Genomic DNA, 24,386 nt, shown 5'->3' with positions numbered 1-24,386 from the left:
CAAAACCTGCACAGTAACAGGGGTAGGGGGGTCTTTTCTAAAGCCTTTTCTGGTCTTTTTTACCTTGTTATAAATGTAACAGTTTGTAAACATGGTGTTGAAATCCTGCATACATTCACTGGCACTCCAGTAATAGTTGTGTTCCAGACGCTTCTTGATCGTCCCCATGTCCATGGGGTTTTTTATTATTTTGTGATAATCCTGTTGGAAAAAAAGGAAAGATGTTACATCTCCTGAGTCACATCTCCCTCTAATGTGATTTTGTTCACGTCTCCCTCTAATCCCTGCTTTCTCCTCATCCCCCCTCCTAAAAAACACCACCAAAATTTTGTGGAAATTGTAAATGTAAAAATATATATTAATTTGTTTTCTAATTTGTAACTTTTTAGTCTTACCATTATTATGAACCTGACTCCAAAGCACACAACCTTCATGCTGGGAATCAGCATTTCTGCCTCCCTTTTTAAAAAGCTGCCTCTGGCACTTACAGAAGTTTACCAGAGCTGGCTAAAACTGTGCTCAAAGTTTCAGTCTCTTATTTTAAGAGCATTTAGGCCTTTAAAAGGTTTCCACCTGTTAACCCAGTTTCTCCCTGGGCTGGTCTGGAGCACCTGCAGAGGCTGTGATTAGTCTGGGGATGCTGCAGGGCTGTGCAGTGTCATTTTCTTGTTCTGGATTAGAGAACTAAAGCTTCTCTTACTGCACATGAAGCCACTGGCTGAGCCCAACACCATCCCAGGCACCAATATTTCCACTCTAAGCAATCCCAAAAACTGATCCCAAAACCACAAAGCTTCCTAGGAAGGCACCACTGAGAAGGTGACAGGTACGTACCGGCAAATTCAGTTTAATTGCATCAACAGGCTGGTAGAAAGGCCAAGCAAACTGATGCTTCCACAAGGTCTTCACCACAACATTTTGCATATATTGCAGTTGGTTGGTCTTCCGGCCAGGTTTATTGGGATTAGTCACCTCCGGAGGCGGCGGATTCACAGGGCCCTGAGGAGCCTGGATCGCTGACGTGACCGTCGACATCTTCCTGCTCGGGCTCTCACTCGCTGTCACTGCAGCAGCAACGGGGAGGTGTTCTCTCTTCCTTTATGCTCCCTGAATGGGACTGACATCCCATTTCCAGGGTGCAACCATACAACCTAGAGCAAACTGGAGAGAGAGAGAGAGAGAGAGAGAGAGAGAGAAAGAGAGAGAGAGAGAATAGGGTGTAAATATGGATTTTTGAAGCAGGCAGATTGAGACACTTCTTCTATGGACAGTACTCAAACTCAGGCTCTTTACCCCATGGGCTGCATGCCTGAAACACAGTTTATCTTGATGGGCACAGTTCAAGACCTGAGAGACAGTGGAACAGCAATTCCCAAATTCAAAGCCTGCAGAGAGATGGCAAACTTCATGGGATTAGTTCTTGCCTTAGCTGGCTCAGAGAGCATCTTCATGTCAAGAAAACACTCAGGGCAACCTAAGAATATGGTCAGGGAATACAGTTAAGATGTAATGCAGACTTCCATGAACGCACTGATGCAAGCTGCTAAATCCATAGCTTCCAGCTCCATGTAAACTGAACTGCATTGTCTCGAGACCCATGCTGCCTGGCACTGAGTCAGCTCACAAGGCTCTGCTCTGGTGCAATGGGTAGTCTGAAATCCCATAACGAAGAGCAGACGACAGCTGCCAGAGGACCTCGATCCAGGGAAATGCAAGAAGGGGCAGAGGAAGATGCTGTGAACTGCTGTGAGTGAAAGGTGTCACCACAAACAGCCTAACTTGAAGTGATCTGCGCTTTGAATCTCATAAATGTCTTATTCTGCCTCTTACTGCATGCACCTGAGTGGTTTTGAGCCCAGTTTTGTACCACGGTTTTGAGATCCAGGCTCAAATAATAACTGGTGTTATACCCATGACCTGGTTCAGAGAGTGCTGTCATGTTCTCTTTCAAAGGCACATTTGAAACAGAGGAGAATACATAAATTGCATTATTGTATTCTGGTTTTCCCCTGCAAACTGCAGAGGTAAAAATAGCCCAGTATCACTGTGCCTTGTGTAGCATATGGTAAACAGCTTTGCTATGTCATCTTCCATAAACATTGGATATTTCAACTCACATCAGGACTGCAGCTACTCTTCTCACGGCAAACAGACCACAATCACTTTCTAGAGGCAAATTATTTCAAATACGCTTAGAAAGCCATACAAATACTCTGACATATGCTTCTTGGTTGAACAGAGAAACACAAACAAGGACAGAAGCTACAGCAATACAGGAAGAAAAAAGCAGAGAGACATCCTAGGAAAAACTCAAAAACCTCTGCTTTGATACAGCCCTAATCATCTCTACTGAATATCTGGACTAAATATAGAACATCAACTTACCCTGTGAGCTGCTGATTAGATGAAGGCAAAAAGTAAACACATACCTAACTTGGGGAAATTTTACCAAAATAGCTATGCACAAACAAATAGATCTGCAGCGTAGAGGGAGGGAACTGTTAAAAACCTAACCCAGACCCCTGTGTGAATACATGTGATTATTTGTGCAAGTCCAGTTATGATGGTGCCACCATTTGTTCACAACACCCACTATACTCCAAGGATGTAGAAAAATGACTGCAGGACTCTCTTGTGCCACGGATTTAAGTATAGATCCAAAACCAGGCTTCTGGTCCCTGTTCTTTGATAACTCAGGAGCCCAGCTTAGTTCAAAAAGGATGGTCTCTCATCTGATCATGCTGCTGGTGACAGGCAGGGTGATCACCAAGCAGACAAAAGAGCCGCTGGCATCCTCTAGACAAGGGATTTCGAAACTAGAATGTTACTTGGGATTTCAGATTTGGAAGACACTGGGGAAGCATTTTCTCCTGGTGTTCCATCAAGTCAAAGCAGCAGCAGAAATATTGCAAAATTCAATCTTCAGATCAAGGGGGATAAATAGACAAAGAATTAAAAACAACAACAAAAAGATAATTAGGAAGTTTCACTCAGTCTCCTTCTGGGGAGCTCCCTGCATGGATTCAGGTTTCTGAGCAACATCCATCATCCCAGAGCCTGCAATGCTGGCTGCAGGCCCCCGGTGACCACCACTGAAGCATTTTGTTCGTTGTCTTCTTGATTAACAAACTGAATCCAGTGCAAGGATTGAGGGGAAATAAAACACCCACAGAGAACAATTCCTACTGCTAGTGAGCATTTGGGTCACAAGTTTGAAACTATGCAGTATAACTTAAGTCTTCCCTTTAAATAACCTGAGGCTAAATATGATTCTCTTTTCATTTGAATTTTCTGATGTCCTACCTCTCAAACTCCAATTTGATAAGGATTTTTAATTAATTTGTATTAAATCCCAGAACTGTAATTCAACAAACCACAGATCCATAGCTCCTACCTCTCTCAGACTTTCTCCCTGACCTTAGCCAAGGCTTTCAGAATCTTCACCCCACAGCTCCTCATCTGTGCCATGGAGATAGTGGGAGCTCTTTTCTGTCCCCACCCAGCAGAGGAAACTCTCTGGGACAGGCACTGCCTCTCCACAAGGCCATTCTGATCCTTGAGCTTAAACAAGGCTTGTACAGTCTACATAAATGATGGAACAGTCATCAGTGACACAACTCAGAAAGGATTTTAATTAAGAACATTACCAAAAGAAGGAAGGGCAGAACCATGACAGCCAACTTGGTCAGTTCCTTGCTCCTCTTTAATTTCCATGCTCCACCTCCCTGGTTTTTACACCCAAAAGTGGCTACAAACCTCCCAGCAGCACTGGCATTGAACTGCTGGATCCTGCAGAAGACAGAAATAGCTACCTGGACTGTCTGGCAGCACTGGAAGTACTGTCCTGCCATAAATAAAGCTTTCATGTGCCTGTGCCTCACTGCACCTTTAACTCTTGGTCCAGCAGCTTCCTCACCCTTTGCTGGGGAAGCTGCTTTGATACTGGATCACTTTGTAATCTTCAAAACTAAAAATTTGTTTCTACAGCCATTCCTTTACCTTTAAAGATTCAAAATGGTATCATTTTTAAGAATGTAAAAAGCAGGATTACGAGGAATCTGGAAGATGAGGGTGAAAATGCTTTGAAAATGTCCAAAAGGCAATGACTTTGAATCAAAGATAAATTAATGCCTGAGAAATCTATTCCATGTGAGACATCATTTATTGAGGTAAGTGAGGGCCCTGACCATCTGACATCCCAAATTGCCAGACAAATCATCCAAGAGGACACTTTAGTAGATCCACAGACAAAAAACAAGCAAGCTTCTACAAATTGTCCCATAACTACAGGCAGAACTGAACTACACAGCTCTTGTCTAAGCTCTCCAGCACCTACCAAAACTGCACTGGTATCAATAAATATTTCAACTATTAGGGACAGTGACCCAGGACATCACTGTTCGAGGTACTGTACTAGCCTGGAGCAAAGACTACCAAAACCAGACATCGTGTGCACCTTCCAGTGAGGGGCTAAGGTGAGACTTCTCTTAGCCCTGCAGTAGTAACTTCTTAAATTTTAATTTTTAAATCACCACTTATCCTGTTCCTCAGGCCTGTAATGTTCAAGTAGCAGGAGCTGTTCTTGATTTCTCTGTCTGCACAAGTAGTTTTGATATTGCAAATTTAAAATACACCCTTAAGTGCTGTCATATATGAAGAGCGAACACTTCTCGTTCTTATTTAGTCTGAGATAGTAATTAAAAGCAAAACCCAAAACCTCAAAGAAACCTTGCTTCTCTGGAGTTTAAGCCCTTTTGTGCTAAGTCGCAACCTCAGTGTGGCAAACCAGGCATCGAAAAATCCAGCTAGATTGGATGAATTCTTTTTTTAAAAACTTTTCTTCCATTGAGTCTCTCGCATGGGGTCAGTCAGTGGAGAGACAGTTGGCACGGAGAAAACATGTAAATAATTCCCTGCACTAGCAGGATAACATTTTACTGTCTGCAGCGGTGGGGACTATTTTAAAAGCAGCTCTGAAGCCCCATGAAGCGTGCAGGGTGCCAGCACTCCTGCTGCTCCAGCCAACGGCTCTGCCACTTCCTTTGGCAGTGCCCAACATTTAACGGATGCTTTGCTCCCGTGCAGGACCCGATGGTGTTTGTTTTGATTGCAAAGTTACAGCAAGCTTTATGTCAGCCTGGCAGTCCAACAACTCCTTGGTTTTTCCCCCCCCCGGTAGAGTATTTCTGCGTGGTTACTTGGACACTGATCAAAATCTGGCACAATTCCAGCCCAGCCAGAAACAGCCACATAAATCTTCCCATCAGGGAAAATTATCATGTCTGAGAGATGTTCCTTGACCTCGTTGTTATCTGCACGTTATTATTTACATTACAGTAGCACACAGAGGCTGGGCACAGACCAAGGTCCCTTGGTACTTCACCCTCTGCACACACAAAGCCCTGTTCCTTCCTCCAAGGGCTGCTGCTCTCAACTCACACTTTACACCACGGTGAGGTGACTTGCCCAGAGCCACCCAGTCAGCAGCCGGACCCAAAATTTGACAGCTGGGCAGTCAGAGCAGTGTCCTCCAAGCTGCTGCTCCAAGCATTGCTTCCCCACATCGGCTCCTTGCAGCCTCCAAAGCAGATTCTCAGTCTGTTTTTTCCCAACAGTTGGAATTTTGGTCAGAGGAGCAGCCCAACCTTGGTTGTCTTGCTCAGGCTCTCTCTGCAGGAGAGGTTTAGCACTACTAAACCTCCATACAACCTCCAAGTCAGATAAGGTTATTAATGAGAGTTGTACCCATTTCATTCTATGGCTGTGGAAAGTAAGGGCTACACCAGCACTCCTCTAGTCTCCTCAGAAGGAAATAAACCTGGTGGATGCCTCCTTTTCCTCCCTTTCCCTTCCCAGCCCCACACAGAAACAACTTCAGGCAGCTCTCAGTACCTACTAACATGTCAGCAGGGATGTTGTCTTTAAACTCAAGGGATGTGCAATTTGAGAGCAAGACTTGAGGCAGACGAGTTGCTTTATCAGCCAGCCCTGGCCTGACAGACAGACACACTACACACAATCTGCCACCCCCTCAAGACACCAGGATGAGGCATTTACACTCGGCTTCACTGCAGGAGCTGGGAATTTGGCTTGTGGTGCCCCTATGGCACACTGCAGCACTCTGAAAGTCCATTCAGCCATCCTTGCTGTCTCCCAAATCATTAATTCCACACATCAGAGATTTGCTTTTCATGCATATTATTTTGAGCACCGCCCTAATAACATCCTGAGACTGGGAGATGCAACTGTGTCCTGAGCTCACCTCTGCATGAGGGAGGGGAAAAGATCACAGCAGATTAAGTCAGTTCCTTGGCTTTTGACTTGGTTGGTTTAATGCTCATCAGATTATGCAGATGACTTTCCCACCCTTGGTCTCTCCTTGGCTATTATAAGAGCAGGTGTTTCCTCAGTAAGGAGCCTGTGGGTTCCTAACCAGTAGGTAGGAATCAGCCAGGAGTAACTGGTAATTTCAAGGGTCTTCAGTTTTGATGCCTACTCAGTGCTCCCTGCAAATCACGCTGCTGTAAGATCTCTGACAAGCTGACTTCAAACCCAGAAGTACCCGAAAGTCACTTTAATAAAAGCACTGGAGACTTATGAACACTTAGGCACCTCAAATAAAGTGATGGACTTTCTGATAATCAGAAGCCAGAGTATTTTCTCTCCTCCAAGTCACCAATGCCACAGGAAGCACCTTCTGATCAAGTCTGAGCAGGAATTTAGCTGCATGTCACACAGAACTCAAATGGGGCTTGACTGCTTTCTAAAGGCTGCAGTTTCAAGTGCAGGGAGTGATGTTTCTCACTAAACCAAGTTCATTTTCATAGCTTCGAATTTGGTTTTAAAAACAGTTTTAAGAATCTCAGTAATGAATTAGGCACGGTTGACCTTTCTTTGCATTGGGGAGGACAGAATGACCTCTGGACATCTCTTCCAGGCCTGCTTTTTGTGGTCCCCTGGAAACATGGAGGCAGCAAATTTCAACTCAGACTATGTTGGTTTTGTACAAGCTCCTGAGTTACAGAGTTTTGTTAAAAAGGCTACAGGAGGAAGGAGAAGTGAGTGGGTACAGAGCTTGCTCTGTGTTGGATTCCTGACTGAAGGAATTTATCCAGCTTTGAGACCTGACTCCACAGTAAGGTCTGGACTGAGATAAGCTGAACTGCACTTGCAAAAAATCAGCCAGGAGGTACTTCAGCAAATTAACTGGGTGGCCTATCATGAAAAAGTTAACAAATGCTTAGCTGTAATAAATAAGATCTATGAACAGGTTCCAGAGTACTTGGAGCAGCTGGTGGCTTGCACATCCAAATCAACAGGATGGGAATGAGTAGGTGCTTTACAGGAAAATGCTCGTGGTTGTGCCTCTCACAAGATACACAAATTACACCTTTATGGCAATAGAAAAAAAATTGTTGGGCTTTTACATAAGAAAGATTTGGCATAGCAAGTGAAGTGTTTGGGATAACCACATGTCTGGGCAGACTCTGCTCATGCCATTTTTCCCCAGAGGGGCAAGGTGGAGATGCAATGGAATTACCTTGTGTGACCCACAGGGCTGAACCCACAACACCTAATGGGGGGCAGAGCCAGGGAGAAACCAGACACCCAAAAGTTACACGGAAAAGATCCTGCTTCAGAGCAGATTCCCTCTCTTATCCAGTGCACTGCACACTTATTTGGCAACTTCTACCATTTGTAGGGGTGGCTGCAGTCCCCCAAAAGCCCACGTGCAGCAGCAGCCCTGCAGCCTGGGACATCAGGCAAAAAGGAAGTGCTGGGAAGGTGCTGGCACATGGCCACATACCATCCACACTCTCAACATGTCAGGAGCAGGATGGGGGGGCAGGAGAGCTCGGGGAGGCAGGAACTTGGCTGAGGGCACTCTGGAAGTACAGAACAAACCACAACACAGCCAGCAGCCCAGTCCTCTGGGATTGAGGAACCACTTCAAGCCTGATCCTGCAAAGTGCTCAGCAACTTTCCCCTCTCAATAAGCTGCAAGGTCTCTGTGGCTCAGCACCTCACCACAGAGGGTTTTGCAGACTTATCACCTGCAAGGTACAACTAATTGGTCAATCAAGATAAACCTCTTTCTAAGGAAGATTTAAGCACAGAGAGGAACAAACTTAAGCTCGCCACACTTTGTGGTTTCTCTGAGTCAATTCCTTTTCCAGCTGCCTGTTATAGAGAGGTAAAATGACAATGGAGGTTCAGTGCTGCATATCTGGGGCTGGAGATTCTTGTCAGACTGATCAGACATGTGGGTGCTGACACTGTCTCAGTTTCAACAGCTGTGAGAGCTGGGGGAGGTCAGTGCCACCCAGCCCTGGAGAAGCATCCTCTCCCTGCAGCAATGCTGCAGAATGGGATCCTAGCCAGAGAAATCCCACTGCACAAGGGCAAGGGGTGCAGGAGCATGGAGATTCTGTTCTCTTCCATCACGTTTCCTAAAACGGCACAAAAAGAAATCACAACCTAATCAAGAAGAGGAATCTCCATGTTTACAGGAAAGTTGGCCAAGGAGGGGAAAAAAAGTTTGGTGATCCCAAATTTAAGCCTTGCTGATGGACATGGCAAAAGACTCCACAGACTCAGTCACAACTTCTGTAGGCTGGGCAATTCTGCAAATTCAGAACTGGCACAAATGCTGTCTGCTGGATGCCTTCTTTGTTATTCCACCTCTCTGTGTTTCTGGAATTACTATCGCTTTAAGCTTCACAGAAGGACCAAATCTACTGCTCCACCTCTACTCACGCCTGTTTTCGCATTCAAATCCATACTCCAAGAACAACCAGAACTACAAATCCATTTCTTTGCTTTGGTTTGAACCACTGTCACCCTTTCTAAGCATCCTTCATGTCAGCATCACCAACTGCTCTGAAAGCGGGAGACAAACTGTGTGACAAGCTGATGTTCCTTCAGCCTGAACTTGCTTGTAACAGATCTCAGGGGCAGGGAATCTCTGAATTCCTGCTTGCCCAGCCATCACACAATGGAGCTGCCACAGCACATGGAGCAAAAGCAGAAAATCTCACTTGCTGAGAGCTGTTGAGAAGAAACCACCCAGCTAAAAGTGCAGGAGCAACAGGTCCATCCCGGACACTCCACCCCAGTGACAAGCAGCAGGCTGAGGCTGTTAATCATTTTAGTACTGGATGATAATGCTGAATAGTCTTAACCTGATACCCAGTGGCTTCAGCAGAAGTCAGCCTGGGGCTGGTTCTGCTTGTATTCCTTCAGGAAACAAAATTGGTGGATAGAAACAGATATAAACACTACTGAGCAGATAAACTGCAAGAGGAAACAGGCAGCTAACCGACACCCTCTGGGAGAAAGCAAAACAGAAACAAAGTCAGGAAAAGAAAGGAGGGATGAAGGGAGTGAGGAGACAGAAGTGAAAGCTCCTTATTTTGTGCAGTTTGAAAATGTGATTCACCACAGGCTGCTGTTAAATGCTGGATCACACCCAGTCTGCTTTTCTGAACTACAGCCTAAAGCACCATAACCCATCTCCTTTGAGGCTCTGTCTCCCGATTTCCCATGTTTCTCCTATTCCTTCTCCAAAGCATGATTTGTCCAACAAGTGACACTCCTGACAATTCATCCTGTGACTCCAGCAAACACTTTTGCCAATTTCAGGTCAACACACCGTATTTCAGTTAAATTATTAAAAAACAACCAAGCTAACTGAAATAAGAACAAAACCCCCCCCACACTCTGGCCCTGACCCAAGTTTCAGCCAATACGTGCACAGCAGCAGCATTTAGGTACACCCAGTAATGCAAAACGTGGCAACACCCACACAGGGTCCAGAACTCCTAATGGGATTATTGTACATCTACACCCTCGTTTTCTGCTTTTTAAAGGATGTGATCTGCACAGTTAAACATTTGTGTCCTGAAAAAGTCAGCCCTTCCCCTTTTTAATCAGCATACAGTGCTCTGTATACTTTTACAGCATAAGGAAAACCCTCAAACTCGCTCTGTTTGATTCAGCATACAGTGAATAAATGGCACAGAGCCTTTCCACAACAGGTTTTGTCACGATTGTTTCTTTTTCTGCACTTTGATTTCCAAAAAGAGAGATTATTGGACACAAAGCTTTTTGAAGAAAAGGCTAAAAAAAGGAAAGAAAAAACCACAAGAGCTCAAACTACTTCCCTGCTGGGCAGAGCATCTCCGAGCGCTTGCTGTACCTGCACAGAATTACAAAAACCCCTGCTACAAACCAGCCTGCTGACAGTTCTCACACCCCAGGCTGCAGGCTTGTTATGCCCCACTTGGAAAACGGGGATATCAGTATTTCCACTGCCATCTGCAATTGAAGTCATTAGCCTTTTCCCACACATTTATAGACTAACTCCTTCTCAGTATTACAGGGGCCCCAAATTTTAAAAAAAGAAAAAAAAAAAAGAAGCAAGAGCACAAAGGAACCTGTATTTACAGGATGTTCAAATACCAACACCAGGGTTTCTGGAAACAACTTCTTTACTAAGCACAACACTCCTTGTCATTGGAAGAAAGTGCAAAGCTAAAACTGCCATCTGCTTTATCCCTCTGCCCACACTGCAGCGCTCTTTAAACATATTTCTAAAAGATAAACCACAACACCCAAAAAGTCCTAACACCTGTTAGGGAGGGGGGTTTAGATACAGTCAAATTCCACTTCCAGCTGAGTTTAAGAGGCTACATGAACAGGAAGATTACCTCCTCTTAATGAAACTAAGTACAGAAAGTACTCTGAGCAAAGTATAAAATACAGAGCCCTTGCAAATAGCACTTAATTCCTCTGTATTACCTATTTAAAGGGTTGTTTCCTGCTCTGTGTAGCTAATAACCTACACTGCAATTCTCCCTTACACCACCAGTTCTGCAAGGCCATATATCAGCATTATTAATATGATTTACAAGTGCTACAGATGTTCTCCTTAGGGGCAGCTCCATGCAAACATTGACAGACTTCTAATAAACAGACCCAGATCCGTCTGTTAACTTGTTTGAAGCATTTCACTGTACAGAGCAGAACCAAAGTGATTCATTAGAGAAAATATCTTCATCAGCAACCTACCTTGGCACAGTTCTTGTGCTCCAACGCTTTCTCCTACTTAACTTTTAGATTTGTTTTTATGTATTTAAATTACTAAAGTTACTATTTTGAAAACTGATTAATTTCAGGACAAAAAGCATTACAAGGGTAGTAAAAATGGATGAGCTGCCACTGGTTTAAATCATGCTCTGGGTTTACAAATTCAGCACTGCACCTTTCCCATGCAAAGTCCACCCAAAATCGATACATGACAATAAAGTCAGTTTAAGGGGTTGAAGGATGAAATGAAAGGGATTGAATTACCATGACATAAATATACTGCTTGTTAGCTGAGCCACAGTAACATTAGACCTGCTAATGGGGCAGAGTAAGAGCCCCCACACACCACGGGAATTATTGCAGCTTTGCAGGCAGAGCAGTCACTTGTTACACCAGTCACCCTCCCATTTAAGACCACCACTCATCCCCTGTGCACACTCCCACCAGCTCGGCTTTATCTGTTTCCAAACCAATTGAAGTGCCCTGTGTTTGAACAAGCACATTGTCCCTGAACAACTCCGTGTGTTAACTGAAAGCAAACACAGCCACACAAGTACAAAAGGCTCTATGGGGTCTACTACTTCCGATGAAAAGTGATTTTGCTAAGGTTGGGTAGATCCATAAACTTGCTCAGCTTTGCAAGGAAGTTCCAGGTCAGCTGAGGTGTGAACAAACTGTGATAGTTAAGCTGCTGTTGCTCCCTCAGACAGCATCAAAGCAGTTTCCACTCTCCAAGTTTGTGAGTTTGAATTAAATCCCCGAACGGTCTTCGAGAAAGGGGAAAAATTTGGATCTTAAAATCTATCACCCCTCCCTATGCAGGGAAGGGAGGCTGCTGATTCAGGAGAAGGGGGAAAGGTGCTCCCTACTGCCTCAGACACCCAGGGACCAGTGCTGAGGGCAGATGGACAGGCTCCTGACAGGAGGAGCTCAGCCTCCCCAGCACAGCTCCTGCTGAGAGCACCCACAGCTTAGAGCACACAAGCCCTAAGCTGCTCAGAGCTCCTGCATATGGATGAAGTTCAAGTCAAAGGAAATATGACCACGACAGGGTGGACACAAGTATCCCAATTGATTCCCATGTGGCTTGTTCCAGCCCAGGAAAGGAACACACTTTCAGCACACTGGCTGATCCATAACACTCCCACTCAGGCAAGCGCTTGCTCCAGGGAAAAGTGGGAGGAAAATTCCCTCTTTCTTCACTGAAGAGCTGCACTTCAACATTATGTCACAGACCCTGAAGAGAACTGTAGCAGGAACAGAAAAGCTGCAAAAAGCAATGCTCTCCAGGAAGGAACAGCAAAAAGCAATGCTTTCCAGGAAGGAACAGCAAAAAGCAATGCTCTCCAGGAAGGAACAGCATTCTCCACTAAACGCAGACAATTCTTACACACACACGTGCTCAGATTATCACTTTCCCCCACAGCTCACAGCACAACGAGGTTCCTAAACCAGCCTTGGTAAGCAAAAAGGCAGCTACATCCTACAGCCCCTCCCAGCAAAAAGCTCTGGACTGCAAACTCTGCACTTGCTTATAGCCAAACCAATGGACCAGGAGAGTTTTAGAAAACAGATTTATCTCAGCATGGCCATATCGATGGGTTCTGAGAAAGGGAGATCTCCAAAGAAGCACCCTCTGTGATGTTACACAAGGATAAGCTGAGCAGTTGAAAAGACAAAATACCAGAAGGAAAAACGTACATTTTCTTCAATACAAGTAGGGTTTGGTTATAACAGGAGAGTCAGCCACAATAAAGAACATCTCTGCCTGTACATCTGTGTCAGTGCATGCTCTGCATGGATGGCAGTGCAGCTGTGTCAGGAAAAGTTCTCCAAGTGTAAACTTCTAGAGTGGAGCAGCAATCCTTTCCTGTCCCTGCCTCTCTCTCTTTAAAGGAAAGACAGGAGCAAACAGGATCATTCCCAAAGCAGACCGGTGTCAAACACACCTGAGTCTAAATCTCATAGTCTGACAGTAAATGGGATCAGCGCAGACTGGGAAATTTGTTCCAGACTGGTCCCTCAAGCACAGAAATTTCACCTCAGATTGTCTTTGGTGGTAGAGAGGAGAGAGCCCTGCTCCCAGGAAAGAAGAAAAAAGACCTCCTCTGACCAGGTTATCCATGCTGCTGAACTACTTCCAAATATGACAACATCTGCTGAAAAGAGACCAAGGCCTGAAAAGGTACATAAGGAATCCAAAACAGAGGTGAGTAGTTTCTTCAGTCAGTATCTTATCAAGAATGGGAAAAGGACTACTAGCAAACACAGCACATTACAGAGAATTTCTGCACTGCTCTCCAGAAGAATTTACATCCTTCCAACACTGGCTTTAGCAACAAGTGGGTTAAGGAGTTAGGCTGCCCCACACAAAGTTGTTCACCTCCAACAAGCACTAATGACTGATAAAACAACCCCGATGTCACAGTAAGATTGTATGGAATAGAAAAGCTCGAGATGCACAGATCCTTCCAAAATGTCCTGACAGCTCACTGAGCAGCACAGCATACAATGCCTCCCTCCCAACTCCCAGAAATCTGCTGCTCACAACGGTGTTCTGGGCTATTACGGAAGAATAATGTAGCAAATTGAAATGAAACAAAACAAACCCCCAAAAAACCAACACCACATCCAACAAAACAAAACATATGGCTCATGGTAACGATTGGGAAACCCACTGTGGATTAATGAATTTTGCAAATTAGCAAAGAAAGAGCAACCAGGATTAAAGAGAAACAATCAACAACGCTGAGATGCAAAACACTCTTTGTTCATTTATTTAGCAAAGTGTAGTTCTGCCTGTGCTGAAAGCACCTGATAGCTTACCAAAGGAGACACAGTAATATATTTTGTAAAAGTAATTAAGCCTTTGAAATATGAGACCTCAGTACATCACTCAGCTGCTGCCGAGGAGAGGGATTTGACTCCCGAGTTGTTTGTGCTGTCAACAAGAGCGATCAGGCTCCCAGATTACTCCCGGGAGGAGGAGGGAGATTCTAGGAGTGCAGCAGGGCTTGGCTGGAAACCCACACCCCACTGCACAAGTGCCTCCCCTCGAAGTGAAAAGGTAAACATTAAACAGCATCGTTCGGAACTTGCACCAAGTAAAAGACATTCCTGGGAAAACTCTGGGAAGCCCCAGCCTTCCCCAGGGGAAACTGCTCTGTGTGTGTGCACTGCCTTCAGCCTCACAGGGAGAGACCCTCAGGTCAGGCAGGCTGGACCCCTGGCCTGCAAGTGAGGTTTGAGGATACCAAAACCCCCATTAGACTCACTCCGTTTTAAGAGATGAGTTTTAAACACACAGTTCTTAACTCGGCAAAGAGGCCTTTTGCAAGATTATTAAGAACTGTGATTTAAGTCATTGTACCCAGCAGAGCAAAGAAACAACCAGCTACCAAGCCCACAGAAACACTTGCATTTGCAGACACTGACTAATAACAAAATCAGCCTTCTTTAAAGACACATAGTGCAAGGACAAGGCTGCCCAGCACGCTTGCTGAGCTGGAACATCAGACTTCAACATGCTTTTCCTCTAAATACTTTTTAAACGACAAGAACTAAAGTTTTTGTAAGCACTTTGGTGCTTAAATGACACCAGTTTTATTTCCAGAAGCCTAGCTTTTATTTGAAGATAACAGACCTAACACTCCAGAGACAGTTTTGAAAACAACCCTCAGACACTTCACATTGCACGTGCATTCTTTCTCAATTTAAACTCTGCATGCACAGGTCACTACAACTGAAAAGTCTTTCACTGGAATAGCTACTGTCTCAGCACTGAAGAGACAATATTGCAATCAAGCTTATGTGGAACACTGTGTAAGACTGTTACCCCCTGCCCAAACCCTTTATTAAACATTGTCTCAAAACACTAAATAAGCATGAGTGAGTATTTTTATCCAGTGCAGACTAAAGAGAAAGAAATACACAAACTTAGCATTTATTCTTTCCAAAAAGGAAGGCTTTGAGGTCTGGAGTTACTCTGTTTCAGCAGGAGCCTCCCAGGGTATTATTAAAAAAACTCCCCAAACTTCAGTCCTAAAAAAGTGAGCCACCCAGCAGTCTGCCAGTGCTGTGATCTGCAGATCAGGAGGCAGGACCTGCATTCACAGAACACTCAAGCAGTTGGGGAGTTGTAAGCAATACAGATCATGGCTTTTTTTTGCTTGTAAAGCAACCAAACTGCTTTGGGGACTTCTTGTTTGTTTTGATCGATGCATATTTATTCTGCACTTGTCACCCAGATCCTGCAGCACATATGGTAGGCACCAAGTCCCCTCTAATACCTTGGCTTAGCACTGTGTGAACTAAAGACATCAGTTTCAGCTTTAAAACTAAACTTCCAGTTTTATTTGACCCCCCCCAGCACACTCACGTACACTGTACACGTTAAAAATATTAACAAGCATATTAAAAACATGCTTCTCTATTCCCAGCAAGGAACAGCAGGTGTGCTTTGCTAATTATGCCAACTCCTAACCTGCTATTATTTACCAGTGTCAGGGAACTTAAGATGTAAAAAAAACCAAAACAAAACAAAAAGCCCAAAACCTACATATAAAAGCTTGAAATATTAGTGAAGCCATCATATTTGCTCATCCAAACAAGTTTATTTTAGTAACTTTGGACTCCTGAAGAAATCAACAGAAAGGAACATCCATGCTCTGGGACTGTCGCAGAATATTTATCCCGAGCCTTACAGAATGCATTCTCCACGTTGTCAAAAGCCAATTCCGGAGGAAAACACGTTCTGAATTAACACCCTGCAAGATCCAACCATGTAAAGACGCACACAGACCCGCGACCCGAACACTACAGCTTTGTTTGAAAGTGAAACCAAGCAGGCTACAAATAATGCTCTATCCCCAGCGCCCAGGGAGGTGCCAAACCCAAACAAGAAGTATAAACGGAGGAGAAGGACGGCTGAGTTTTGAAGTTTTACTTTTATTATCGGTAGCATTATTTATAGCGTGACACTTCTATATATAAATCTGCGGATCTGCGTTTCTTTTTACACCTAGAAAGCATATCAAGTTTAGGCAGCGAACCCTTGGGTTTCCATTTATTTGCAAAAGTTTGGTAAACACCGGATATTTACACGAGCGGAGCAGCTGGGTACACACACACATACACAAATAAATGCATGCGGACACGGACAACACGCGAAACGCGCACTTTCCAGCCCATCATCCGCTGCCTGCTCAGACCTTTTTCCAGCTCCCAAGCCAGCGGCGGGGCCGGGGAAATGGCCGGAGCAGGCGGGCGCTGGCCCAGGGCTGGGGCCGCCGCCGGGCTCCGCTCCGCGCCCCGCACCCGAGCGCGGCCGCGACAAACGCGGAGCCGGGGACCCGCGCACGGCCGGCACCGGGGGCTGGAGGCTGCCTAGTCCTCCCGCTTCCTCCGCGCTATTTTTTTAAATTTTCTTTTTTTTTTTTCCCCCTCTTGCCTCCCTCTTTTTTTCTTTCTTTTTTCCTTGTTTTCAAGAGCGCCTTGTAGCCCTCCTTTTCCTCGCCCCTAATTTTCCCCTTCAAAAGATGGCGGGCAGAGAGAGCGAGGGAAAGCGAGCGAGAGAGGGGGAAGCAGAAGAAAAACAAAAAAAAAAAAAAAAAAAAGAAGAGAAGAGAAAGAAAGAAAGCCCGTCCTGCGTTGGGGCGCGGGGCTCGGCGGGGCCGCGGCTGCGCCCGGCCGGGGCGTCTTCGGGCGCTCGGCGAGAAGGGGAGGGGGGAGCAGAAGATGGAGAAGAAGCGGCAGAAGAAGAAGAAGAAGAAAAGGGTGGGCAGGAGCGGCCGGGAGGAAATCAATGGCCAGGCTGCAGCCAGCCCCGCCGCGCTTTGTTACAATTGTGGCGGCGCACAAAGGCTGCGGGGCCGCGGGGAGCGACGCGGGGCTCTCGCAACAAGAAGGAGCAGAAGAAGAGAGGAGGGAAAAAAAAAATAAAAAAAATCAGCATTGGCCTTTCCCAAGTGGGTTTTGCTTTCCTCCCCCTTCTTCCCCGGCCCCCCTCCCTCCAGAAACCATGACCCAGTGCTAGCAATGCACGCCCAAGCATCTAACAAAAAAAGGGAAAGATTAAATAGATTACTTTGCCCCGGCAGCTCCAGCAACGTTTGCCTTATAGTCCCTCCAGTTGCTCTTCTTTTTATCCTCGGCAAGGCAGTATAATAGATGCGCTACAGCGCCCGAGCGCTCATGCGCCGGGGCGCAAGGCCATGTGGGCAGCGTAGTCCCGGGCCGAGCCGGGGGAGAAGCGGCGGCCGCAGCCCGCACTACAAGTCCCAGAAGCCGGCGGGTCCCCCCCGGCCCCCCGCGCCCTCCCCGGAGCGGCGGGCAGGGGACGGGAACGGCAGGGGTGATGCCCCGGTCAGCGGGCGGCGGGGCCGCCCAACGCGGTGTCCCCGGCGGGGGAAACGCCTGGCGGGGCTCGGGGCGGGGGAGCCGCGACGAGGAGCCGCGCGGAGGTGGCGGCTGGCGGGTGTCCCCCGGGCAGACATGGCCGGGGAAAATCCCGGCTTCCCCCTTCCGTCCGCGTCGCGCCTCCGCGGCTCCCAAGGTACGACCAGAGCCTGAAAAGTGCGGCTGGAAACGCGCGTGGGAGCCACGCGGGGACACGCGTGCTGCGGGAGGCCGAGCTGGAAATCACAACTGCTCTCGCCCCCTTTTTTTTGTGTGTGTGTTTTTTTTTAAATCGCGGTTTGCATTGGGTAATGCGCTCTCGCATTTATTACGCAACAACTAATACGAGCTGCAATAAAAATAGCCCGCCGCCGATGCATGCTGGAGTAGTGAGCGGCCAAAAAAAGTCCGTCAAGAAAACCCACAGCCCGATGTAGTTTGCACTGGTTGGTGCATTTCATAACATTGTCAACTGCTGAAAACAACAGAAATTAATCTAATGTACACAATAGAAACAATGTGAATTTTACCAGCACACCACCATAAAAGCATCAACAAACATCAGCACTGTTACAAACACTTCCAAGTAACAGACCCACACAGCCCATGCCCTGAAGCAAATCCACAGCTGCAAACAGAAGTTAAAAGAAAAAATTGTTATAAGCCAAAGAATGATTGAATTGCTGCAGAAAAAAAAAAAAAAATAGAACTATTGGAAAATAAATGAGGGGAATATTTGAGTGCCAATGTGGAATAAAGCAGAATGAGGGGATTTCTCTGTGGACATGTGTGCCAGCAGAGGCTGCCACGCTGCTGGTTCAGACAGCCACATGCTGATGCCAATTAATAAGTCAGTTTATTATAACCATAAGGTGAAAGCAATTTTACTAAAAGACCTTATTTCCAGAAGATTAGCTTCAGAAAAACACGACCAATGGGACTGAAATTTCTCCAGAGGTATGATATAATCAGAAAGGTTATACAGGCTTGAAAGAATTCCACTTAGCCATGCTTGCAGCTGCCTCAGGATGGAACCAAAGTTGTGCACGTGCCTTAACCAAACCCTCCCAAAAAATTGCTTTTTGGCACTCAACTTCAAGGCTTGTTGCAAATTCAGGAACCAGAAACTCGCTCACAACCACTCTTGGATACATTTGCTAAGGCAGCATTTGATGTATCTGCATCAACACCCAAACCCCACTCTAGGTCACAGTGTACGAGACTTAGGCTTCCTTCCTGCAAGCTGACCCTTTTGACTTGACCATCAGGTAGCCCAAAGTCACCTCCCCACCCTCCACACGGTCTCTGCAGGAGCACCATGTGTTCACTGCAGGAGCACAAAACAGGTAAGCAGTAAGAAAAAAGAAAATTCTAGGAATTCTTGAGAATCACCACACTTCATGAGCTGGTGCTCACCAATCTGATTGCCACACAGAGAGGAAATCCTTTTGAAACACCACCTGAACTCTGCCCTGCCCACAAGCAGCCTGAACACCAGATACCAGGGAGCAGGGGGAAAGGACTGGATTTTGAGCACTTTTTACCATTGTTCTACTCTAAGCCCATTTTCAAGGCAATCTACAAGACCACACATGTATCAAAGCATTCAAGAGCTGAAGAGAACCAGGGCAGTTCTTCTGACTGAACTGTTCTGCTCCAGGATGTGCCTGATCCACATGGATAACCAGAGTAGGAATTCCTAAATGCCATAACATACACAGACACCAAATCATGAGCATGACCAAAGAGCCCCTAAATGAAAACTGCTACAGCTCTAGGCATGGGGGCTGGGAAAAGTTGGCAGCTGAAGCTTTCCAAGGGAGGGGGCAGGGAGAAATGGGCTGAGTATTCATTGTGAGTACTTGGAAAAATGGACTCCATGCACTCCAAAGACTCCTTTTCAGCTAAATCATAATCTGAAGGCTCAGGTTTTAAAAGCATTTATATTTTAGTTTAAGACAAACTCCTGCAACAACAAAAAAAAATGTTGACTGCAACGTGAGACTTGGCAGAGCCACAAGGAACTGAACAGGGGTCTCCTAATGCAAAGTGTTCAGCAACCCCAGCAGCCGGCACAGAGCACAACAGCAGAGCAGAGAGAAATTAGGGAGTGCAGGCAAAAAGGCAGAGACAAGAGAAGCCAGAGAGCAGAAACTCTGTGAGAGCAAAAAAACTCTCCAAGCTAGCAGGGCACTCACCTCACAGTGAACGTGCAACAGCTCAATATTGGAGCTTGAGCCTCACTGCAAATCCACTTTCAGGAGCACCATGATGAAGGGTGCATCAAAACTGCAACCCAAAAGCCGTCTCCAATTACACCTTACCCTGCCGTATCTCACCCAGGGTGGGTGTAAGAGAGTTTCATCCCAAATTGTCACATTCATTATGCAGCAGGCTGAGCAGGCATAACAATTCACGTGGGAAACTGTCCCCAGAGATTTCACCACTATCAGCTTTTAACCTGGAATGCACCAGTCACTCACACACCTACCTGTAGGTCTGCAGATTATGCTTGAAGAACCCCACTGCATCCTTCAAGGGATTAAGAAAGAAAACATATTTTGGGATCCCTAAAGCCTTCTTTATGCAAGGCAGTGAGTTTAGATAATGGTTTAGCCAAACAGGCAGAGGCTGACTCAGTTTGAATAAGCCCCTTAGGAGGTACAGTGAAATCAAATCAGAACAATTTAAGCTCAAGTTACCAAAGCCAAAGTAAAAGCACTTCAACCGAGGAAAAGAGAGTCATAATCTTTAAATTAAATTCTGAACTGATTTTGTCACACGGTTTCATACACAAGATGTAACAGGCTGCCTCTTCTGAGACACCTTAACACCAGCTTTTCCATAAAATGCAAAACTACGGCAGTAGCTCTTTACTTCCTCCTGCTCCCCAAGCTCAGAGGAGCATTTGGGATTCACCTAAAGCTTCTCAATTGGCCTCTGTGGTCTTTTATGCTGCACCTCCAGTTACCCAATTAGTGCCTTGTTAACGAACACCTGCCATGTATTTATTCCTGGCTGTTGCAGTACTTTTAACCTGTAATGCCCAGTGGTACCTACAACCTTCTCGGAAGCTTTGTGCCCAGGCTTCAACAAGAAAAATGTTATTTATGCAAAACCAGAGTGGTTTTCAGGGCTGTTAAACACTGGGACTTTTTGCCTCTCTGTTTTTGGAGTGTTGATTGTTTTGAAAACAAGAGGGGATGGAAGCACAAAAGGAGATACTTGTCTGTGTGGGACAGATGAGTTTTGGGAGGGTGGGCCACACTCAGTGCCTTGTGTGACTGCACCCAGCAGTATTTGGCAGGAATCAGGGACTGCTGGGAGCACCAATTTTTCTGATCTTTGCAATAGGTTCTTCCTGCAAGCTTCTGATTTTCACCTGTGCCTGTTCCACCATCAAAACCACAGTTCCCCACTGCAAGGGGAGATTATATGACTCGGATCACTTCAGTGTCAGGCAGAAGGGTGTTGAACAAAAGGGGATAAATGCTCTTATTACAACAGAGAGTCATCTTTTCCAATGATCTTCTTCAGTGTAGTGGCAGGATTTCCTCAACTGAGTAAGTGTTATTCGGTAAGTTAAGGATGACAGGATTAGGGCAGAGGTTTGAAACAATAATTGCAGTTTGTTTTTCTGTAGTACCTTTCATCTGTGGAATTCACAACAATTCAATAATCCTCCTAACAGCTTTTGTAGGTAAGGAAATATTATGACTCCTGTTTTTCACCTGAGGAAGCTGAGAGGGAATATGATGATGCAGAGAATCGTGGGCAGAGGGAGAATTGGGACTCAGCTCTTCTGACTCATTCTTTGTAGTTCTGAGAGCCTGGACACACCAGTTGGTGAGGCCACCCTGGCTCCGCGCTCCCGGGAATCTGTCAGCGGCTGCAGGGCTTTTGGATCTTCAGTGTTCACTCTTCATCTGGAAAAGGGTGAGCAGAGCCCCCAGACTGGGAAGCCAGGGGCCAGGATGTCTACAAGCCCCAAAAGGCACAGCACTGTGCTGTTTGAAGGGAAGACAGGAAAGAATTGAGCAACCCAAGACCTAAAGGATCTTGTAAGTGTTCATCTGCAAAGAGGAGTTTTCATTATGATCTGAATGGTGGTCTGGAGACAGCCAACATCCAGTGGAGGGTCCAGGGTGGATTTAAATAAAGTTCTTCCAGACTGGAAGTTCTCCAACCAGGGAAGCAGAGATGAAGGACTTCTACTGCAATGGACAGGAAGGGCATGAAGAGCCCACAAAATATTCTGTCTGACCATGATGTGTCTTACTAGGAGGGAGCAAGAAGCTTTACTTGGAGGAGCTGGAGACTGGGATACAGTGGGCTAAGATTTATATGTATGGAAAGAGGCAGAGCAAAGGCCTAAACTGTTGTGAGAGAGAAGAAAAGGGCATGACCACAGATTTGGGAATCAAAAAGAAACTGCCCAGCCAACATAGCTACGTTGGCCATAGTTAAAAATGTTCCTTTGGAAATTACCTCTGTGTGAATGGTTTTGTTGGACATTCAGTTATTGTGGAGACCCAGCACCTGCTGTGAACACAGTGGTTTGCACAGGTAAGCAAGGCAGTGAATAGTGTGTGCTACTGAGCTGGCAGTTTAAACCAACAGACACTGGAACATGCCAGACCTCAGCTGGCCAAGGGCCGAAAGGATTCCTCTGTGTTTCCTTACTTTTCCTCCTGCCCCCTCACAAAGACTGCAGAGAATGGCATAGAGATCCCCTAACCAAATAGTAACACTTTCAAACATCTTGATCTGTAAATGACAATGAGTAATAAATAGATTTCCCTAAAACTATTTCAGGGGTGTGAGTGAATTGTATTAAATTGTCCATTCACTGTGGTTGCAGCCAAAGAACAAAGCTCCTGATTCACAGAAGTGCTGAGAACCTGCTGCTCCAGTTGAAGTGGCTGGGAGAGGCAGGCTGTCATCACGTCTGGCAGTCAGAGCGTGTGTGACTCAGGCTGGGGCTCTCAAATCAGCAGCCTCTACGCATTAACTTGGCTGGGACTGGCACTGGGGGGGGAATTTGTGCTGAATGATGCCTCATAGCACACTGCAGGACTCCAGCCCTGTGAGAAGTCTGACCTGCTCTTCAAAATCATGTTTCTTAACAGATCTTTACTAAAAGGGGTTTGATACATACAGTGTTCAATGATCTTACATTGAAATGAGTTCTTCAACTTCCATAGGCTCCTCTTGCCTAGACGAAGTGTTTGTACAGATCCCTCCCAGGGCAGGATGATTCCAATCCTACCTGCTCTCCACTGGGCTAAGATTTCCTAGCTTTAAATGAACAAATGTTGGCAATGATGCAAGCAAGGCTCAGAGTGTAGTGGGGGAGGTAGAAATATCATCCTGGAAAAGGTTCAGTGTTTGTTTTTAAATCCCAGAAGAAACATATGAATGTGATGTATCTGGGATTTAGAGAAAAAAAACCCACAACAGCATGTTAGGAACCACCCAGAAACAGCTCTGTGTCAGGGATCAGCTGCTCTTTAGAAGCCTAAAAGATGCAGCAGGTCTCTCCTGAGTCCTTCCTCCCTGTCTCTGGAGCAGAGTGTAACACACAGCAAGTCTGTTCTGCACTTCCTCTGTCTGCTGAGGGGCCCAAGCAAATAAAAATGCGAGCTGAGATTGCAAATTGTGCCAAAATATAAACATGGGCTCACACAGCTTGTAAGCTCCGTGTCTGATTACTCACCACTACAAGCTGGTTTGCAACAGGCAGGTCTAAAGAGCAGGTCCAGTGTGTAGTGAAGTTCCTGGGAGCTTTTCCACAAACAATAATGTCCTTTGGATCAGCTCTGCAGCACTGGGTTAGCTCTGGCCTCGGTGCAACCTGTGACAAAATCACACGTGGTGGTCACAGCAGGAGCCACGGCTTCAGCTCCTGACACCCTGAAAGCCACCCAAAGGGACCCCAGTAGCACTGAGAGCAGCCACTTCCTTCCAATCTGAGCCACACAGGGGCTTTCCTTTCCCTTTCATCATCATGGGAAGCTGCTCTCCCACAAACACCTCAGACAGGTGTCTTTTCCAGTGCACTTGGCACGTCCCCAAGTTCAGACTGTTTGGAACCAAAGGGAATGAAAGATTCTGTGAGGGAGAAGCCTGCCAAGCCCCACGCTTTTCCAGAGAGGCAGTTTGGACAGATGTCACATCCTGCTGATCCCAGCTGTGGAAGCCTGGCCGGGGGAGCAAGAAAGACCCTCGCAGATGATTCGTAACCATCAAGTGAAATTTTATCCAAATTTTTCTCTGGGGATGTTCTGCAGTCCCAAAGAAATGTCCCTGCTTGTGCTGTCTCTGAAAGCTCCATGCTGTCAAAAACCCAGCCTGGCACGGAATCAGGTACTTGGCCAAAAGGAGTTTATCATACTTTAAACTAGTTTAAAAAAAATCCAGGACACTTAGAAGCTAAGGGGTTGTTTAGGATTACACTTAATTTGTAGTCAAGGCTACATTTTTCAGGTTCCAGGATTCAGATTAGATAAGCATTTTCATACATGCACATATATGTATTTTCTACATAGATAAATAAATGTATATGTATTTTCTACATATATAGAAAAATACTGGGCAAAAATTCCCAAAGCAGACACTGAGAGGCAAAATATGAACTTATCTCCGACATGAAAGAAACAAAAACACCCTGCCACGAGAAAGTTCTATAAATAGCATTAAACTGCTGATTTGTGTTCTCCCATTTTATTTCATATTCATTTTTTAAAAGACTGAAAACTTTCACCCAAAACCATTTGGAAGAATCAGCACCAGAGACTTGACTGGATTTGTTCCCTAATATTGCTCTGGTGACTGTGCAGCTCTTCTAACTGTGTTTTACCTCCCTTAGTTTAGAAGGCAGGGCTAATTCTCCAGATTTCTGC

At 45.7% G+C, this 24,386-nt stretch overlaps 1 protein-coding gene across 2 annotated transcripts in view; it reads right to left on the bottom strand.

Moving 5' to 3' along the window:
• BRD3 (bromodomain containing 3) overlaps window positions 1-24,386 on the bottom strand; it is a 44,286-nt gene that overhangs the window by 18,439 nt on the left and 1,461 nt on the right. Inside the window, exons 2-4 of one of the 2 annotated variants that reach the window (XM_032130420.1) lie at window positions 23,201-23,338; window positions 835-1,161; window positions 64-201 (exon numbers count right to left, since the gene is read on the bottom strand). In XM_032130420.1, the coding sequence (XP_031986311.1) occupies window positions 64-201; window positions 835-1,035 (339 nt within the window). In that variant the 5' untranslated portion in view covers window positions 1,036-1,161; window positions 23,201-23,338. Of the gene's footprint in view, window positions 1-63; window positions 202-834; window positions 1,162-17,173; window positions 17,314-23,200; window positions 23,339-24,386 lie in introns of those variants that run through there. The other variant, XM_032130419.1, reaches the window with a different exon arrangement.

Source organism: Corvus moneduloides, chromosome 21 (assembly GCF_009650955.1).
Source record: "Corvus moneduloides isolate bCorMon1 chromosome 21, bCorMon1.pri, whole genome shotgun sequence".
In the NCBI taxonomy this organism is placed as follows: Eukaryota; Metazoa; Chordata; class Aves; order Passeriformes; family Corvidae; genus Corvus; species Corvus moneduloides.
Note: the sequence above shows the minus strand (reverse complement) of the source record. Positions and strands in the feature narration are given on the sequence as shown.